Source organism: Cicer arietinum, chromosome 7 (genome assembly GCF_000331145.2).
Source record: "Cicer arietinum cultivar CDC Frontier isolate Library 1 chromosome 7, Cicar.CDCFrontier_v2.0, whole genome shotgun sequence".
Taxonomy (NCBI): domain Eukaryota; kingdom Viridiplantae; phylum Streptophyta; class Magnoliopsida; order Fabales; family Fabaceae; genus Cicer; species Cicer arietinum.
The window spans coordinates 14,726,570-14,731,244 of record NC_021166.2 but is presented as its reverse complement, the minus strand read 5'-3'; the positions used below and the strand labels follow the sequence as shown (position 1 = coordinate 14,731,244).

General features: G+C 27.0%; 2 protein-coding genes across 2 annotated transcripts; both read left to right on the top strand.

The window, feature by feature from the left end:
• Nucleotides 1–304: 304 nt before the first annotated feature.
• LOC140918694 (uncharacterized) lies at nt 305–1,104 on the top strand. Its single transcript, XM_073363480.1, has 3 exons — nt 305–533; nt 627–731; nt 1,070–1,104. Exons 1-3 carry the CDS (start codon nt 305–307, stop codon nt 1,102–1,104), a joined length of 369 nt encoding a protein of 122 aa, XP_073219581.1.
• A 219-nt stretch (nt 1,105–1,323) lies between these two features.
• On the top strand, nt 1,324–1,839 carry LOC105852490 (uncharacterized). Its single transcript, XM_012718244.1, has one exon. The coding sequence runs from the start codon at nt 1,324–1,326 to the stop codon at nt 1,837–1,839; it is 516 nt and encodes a 171-aa protein (XP_012573698.1).
• The last annotated feature ends 2,836 nt before the right edge of the window (nt 1,840–4,675 follow it).

The following is a 4,675-nucleotide window of genomic DNA, read 5'->3' as shown; positions in this document are numbered from 1 at the left end:
AGGTGGAACTCTTGAAGTTGGAATGAAGTTTCAGAGCAAGGATGAATGTGTACATGCAATCAAGCGTTATCATCTAAAACAATCATTGAACTTTGTGGTGCAAAAATCAGATCTAGAAAGGTACGTTATTATTTGTTCACATTCAAATTGTTTGTTTAGATGTAGAGCTTCAAAACGCAAAAAAAATGAATTGTGGGTGATTGGGAAATTGAATGATCATACATGCACAAATTCTGCACTATCACAAGATCATACAAAGCTTGATTCTAACATGATATGTGCAAGTATAATGCAAGTTATGAGGATGGACCCTTCAATCAAAGTGAAGGTCATTATTGCTCAGATTCAGGCTTTGTATAACTACACAATTAGTTATAGAAAAGCTTGGTTGGGAAAAAATAAGGCAATCGAACAAATTTATGGCAATTGGGAAGAGTCTTACAATCAACTTCCACGATGGTTATTAGTTATGCGAACGTTTGCTCCAGGAACCATTATTAAAATGGAAACAATCCCAGCTTATAATGAACATGGTTTGATAAATGGGATGACAATCTTTCATAGACTATTTTGGGCTTACGTTTCATGCATATCTGCGTTTTAATTTTGCAAACCAATTGTACAAGTTGATGGAACTTGGTTATACGACAAGTATAAGGGAACTCTATTGGTAGCAGTTGCACAGGATGGGAACGATAATATCATTTCTATTGCTTATGCTCTTGTGGAAGGTGAGACAAAAGAGGCTTGAAGTTTTTTTTTTGTTGAGAAATTTGAGATCACACGTCACTCCACAAGCCAACATTTGTTTGATTTCAGATATACACGAATCTATCAAAAATGCTTACAATAATCTGAATAATGGGTGGCAACATCATCCGTCAAAGCATGTGTTTTGCGTCCGACATATTTCACAAAATTTTGCAAGGGAATTTAAGGATAATGCTTTGAAGAACAAGGTTATTTCTATGGGTAATAATTTAATTCTTACTTCTTATTATTAATGAAAAATTAAATTATAAAGTTTTATAATTAGTGTAATAATGCATTGTCTACTGTTTCAATACAGGTTACTCAATCAATGAGTCTACATATCGATACTAACGCAGAGAAATTGACATCGTAAACCCAAATGCTTTGAAATGGTTAGACAATATACCGCGACAAGATTGGATTCAAGCATTTGATGGAGGTAGCCGTTGGGGTCAGGTGACCACCAACCTTGTGGAGTCGATAAACGCAATATTAAAAGAACCACACAACCTTTCCATCATTGCTTTGGTCCAATCAACATATTATAAAATAGGTACACTATTTCCAACCATGGCAAAACAACACGCATCAATTTTAGCTTCTGGTCAGGTATACACAGAAACATGCATGACTTTTATGAAATCGGAAATACGTAAATCAAATAGTCACAGAGTCGATAGTTTTGATCGAAGCAACCATACTTTCATGGTCCACGAGACAGTAGTTCCAAAAGAAGGGCGACTAATTGGTCATTTCAGTGTAAATCTTCCTAACAAGTGGTGCAACTGTGGAAAATATCAAGCTAAACATATGCCTTGTTCACATGTGATAGCAACATGTTCTAGCATCAAATATGATTATTGGAGTCTTATATCTGATGTGTACAAGGTGGAAACAGTACTTAAAGTCTACAGTGAAGCGTTCCAACCGATACCAAACGAAGGATATTGGCCACAATATGAAGGTGTTAAGGTGTGTCACAATCGACTAATGCGGAGAGTCAAGAAATGTCGCCCAAAGACCAAACGCATTAGAACAGAAATGAACACTACAGATAGAGTCCCAAGAAAGTTCGAATTATGTTAGGTATCTGGTCATACTAAGAAACATTGTCCAAACGCTGCTGGCACATCTACTCAAAGTTGATGTATTTTTTTCTTTTAATTTAATGTAATTTTATTTTAATGTATTAATATAAATTTCTTATTATTAATATTAAAATTATTATTAATATTAAAATTATTATTATTATTAAAATTATTATTTTTTTAATGTATTTTTTCTTTTAATTTAATGTATTTTTATTTTATTTTATTAATAGAATTTTCTTTTTATTATTATTACTAAAATTATTATTATTACTCTTTTTATTATTATAATTATTAAAAGTTATATAATATTATTAAATTAATTATTTTTATTATTTATAATTTTGTATTTTTTAATGTTTTAATTATTTAATAATAATAAATATAATTTACCCAATAACAAATCCAAGAAGAAAAAAATTAAAATCTAGTACAAGGTCGCATCCCTAGGATGCGACCATCAACTACGTTGAGAAAATTTTGCCTTCACAAGGTCGCATCCCGAGGTTGCGATGAACAACTGGAGCTAGTATGGCATTTTGGTATTATTTATTGGAAGTGATGCATTTTGGTATTATAATTTAAAAAATGGATATTCTGATCAAAAACCCTATAATAAAAGATTGTTGGGATGCAAGATATGTAATTAAACTCTTAATTTAAATTAAAAAAAAAATTAATTTTAAATCAAAGATAATATAAAATTTCATTAATTTAACAAATAAATATTGCAAAAGGATTACCATTCACAACAACCACTTTTTACTTAAAAACGACTGAACTTTTTAGTGAAACAAGACATAATTCTTATGATAAAAAAAAATTCAATATGTGAAACTAATTTCTTATACCGTTTCTAATTTTTTTTTAAATTTTTTAAACTCATTTCAAATGGATTATTTTAAATTTTTTTAAGATAAAAAAATATTTTTAAAATTAATTTTTATGAGGATTTATTAAAAAAATAGATATAATAGAAATTATTTTAAACTCATTTGTTACATATTAAAAAAATTGACATTCAATGTTCATTGTTAGAGATTTTAAGATGATAAAAAACCATATTTTATTTAAAAAAATATATCTCTTAAAAATATTTTTTATATGAAATTATTTAAAATAGTTTCCCATTTTAAGCATTTTTTGAAATTTCATTGTTTAAAAAATATTGTAGTTAAAAGATAAAATACTAAAAAAAATCATTTGATGATAAACTATTGAAATCAATTTCCTATTTAAATATTTATTTCTTAAATTCTCTTTAAATGTTATTAAAAAAAATGAAATAGCATAAGAAAAGAAAGACAATAAATATTAGCATTGAAAAAAAACCACTAGTAAACTTACTTATTAGGACCCCCATGGATATAGTCGCAACTCAAACCGTTTTCAATTCTACAGATTTAGTACCCCCATGCTTTTCATATATATGATATCAGTGTGTAACAGACATGATATTTCAAATGGATTACGCAGCATTTTGCGAACAGAGAGTGCGCTTCATGAAAAAAAATCGTTATTATGTAATGGAAATTAAATAGGAATATTAGATTTTTTTTTTACTTTTTATGGATGTGGCTATTCAAAAATTCAAATATGAGGTGTTGATAACAATACCCAACATTATATTTATTTGGACTAAAATAACGATCCAAGTTCAACTTCAATAAAGTAAATATTATATTTACAAAATTTAAAAAATCCCGTGCCTCTTTTGGGCCGAGTTTCCTCTGGGCTTTTTTCTAATAAATTTAGCTGGCAATAAAATAATAGAAAATTTTATCTAGTACTCTAAAATCATATTAGTTTCCCACATTCTTCTCAGAATTATATTTTACTTTTAACTTGTTCGAATTAAATATATTTTTAGTCTCACTAAATATCTAAACTTTTATTTTTAGTCTTTTTCAAATTTTTTTTTGAAGTTTGAATCTTTTAAATTTGTTTTTATCCATTTTTTTTTTGTACTTTTTTTTTAATTCTAATATTCGCGTCGCATGTTCCTAATGACTTTTGTTGATGATATATTGTTTATAGCCTTTAAACATCATTAGTTTAATAATTTATCTATTTAATCTTGAATCTTTATAAATTTATTTATAACTTTAAATTTAATATTGAATGGTTAAATTAAAGATTAAATAGTTAAGTTATTAAAGCAGTGACTAAGATTGGTAACTGAAAATTTAGAAGGATAAAAGTTAAAATCAAAGTTTGAAGAATTTTTTAGAAAAACTAGAAATAAAAGTTGGTATATTTAGAGAGATTAAAACTATATTTAACTTATTTAATTTTTTTTATATAAAAAAACAACCGACAAACTTGTAGAAAAGTTACGCTGAACTTTAAATTTTTTAAATAATTATCGACAAACTTAATTTATTTCGAAAAAGCTCAATTTTAATTTTTCATAATACTTGTGTATTTCGAAAAACTTAAATTTTGAATTTTTAAGAACATATTTATGTTCTGAAGACATAAATTGAATTTTTTGAAATATAAATGTATTATAAAAAATATGCTTCGAGTTTTCAGAACATAAATCGAATCCAGTGGAAATAAAAAATAAAAATTGAAGTTTTTTCTTTAAAAATAGGTTGGAATAAATAGTTTAGGTAGAATGAAGGTACATGGATTATACACATTTGAATTCGACTTGATGATTTATAGCGTAAGGTGAATGTTCATTCAACCCTATATCTGCTACTTTTTATCGATCCTAACTTTCGATAAGTAAAATATTTTAATCTATAATGTCTATGTTGCAATGCAGAAAAATCATTTGTCAATTTGTGTGTTCAATACAACTTGCAATTTGGCCAAGCATGTCTTCA

Excerpts from the sequence above, each read along its gene's own strand:
- LOC140918694 (XM_073363480.1), top strand. The coding sequence starts at position 305 with ATGGACCCTTCAATCAAAGTGAAGGTCATTATTGCTCAGATTCAGGCT. Across the intron at positions 534-626 it reads CCCAGCTTATAATGAACATG|TTGATGGAACTTGGTTATAC; the intron begins GTTTGATAAATG and ends CAATTGTACAAG. Across the intron at positions 732-1,069 it reads TGCTTATGCTCTTGTGGAAG|GTTACTCAATCAATGAGTCT; the intron begins GTGAGACAAAAG and ends GTTTCAATACAG.
- LOC105852490 (XM_012718244.1), top strand. The coding sequence starts at position 1,324 with ATGGCAAAACAACACGCATCAATTTTAGCTTCTGGTCAGGTATACACA.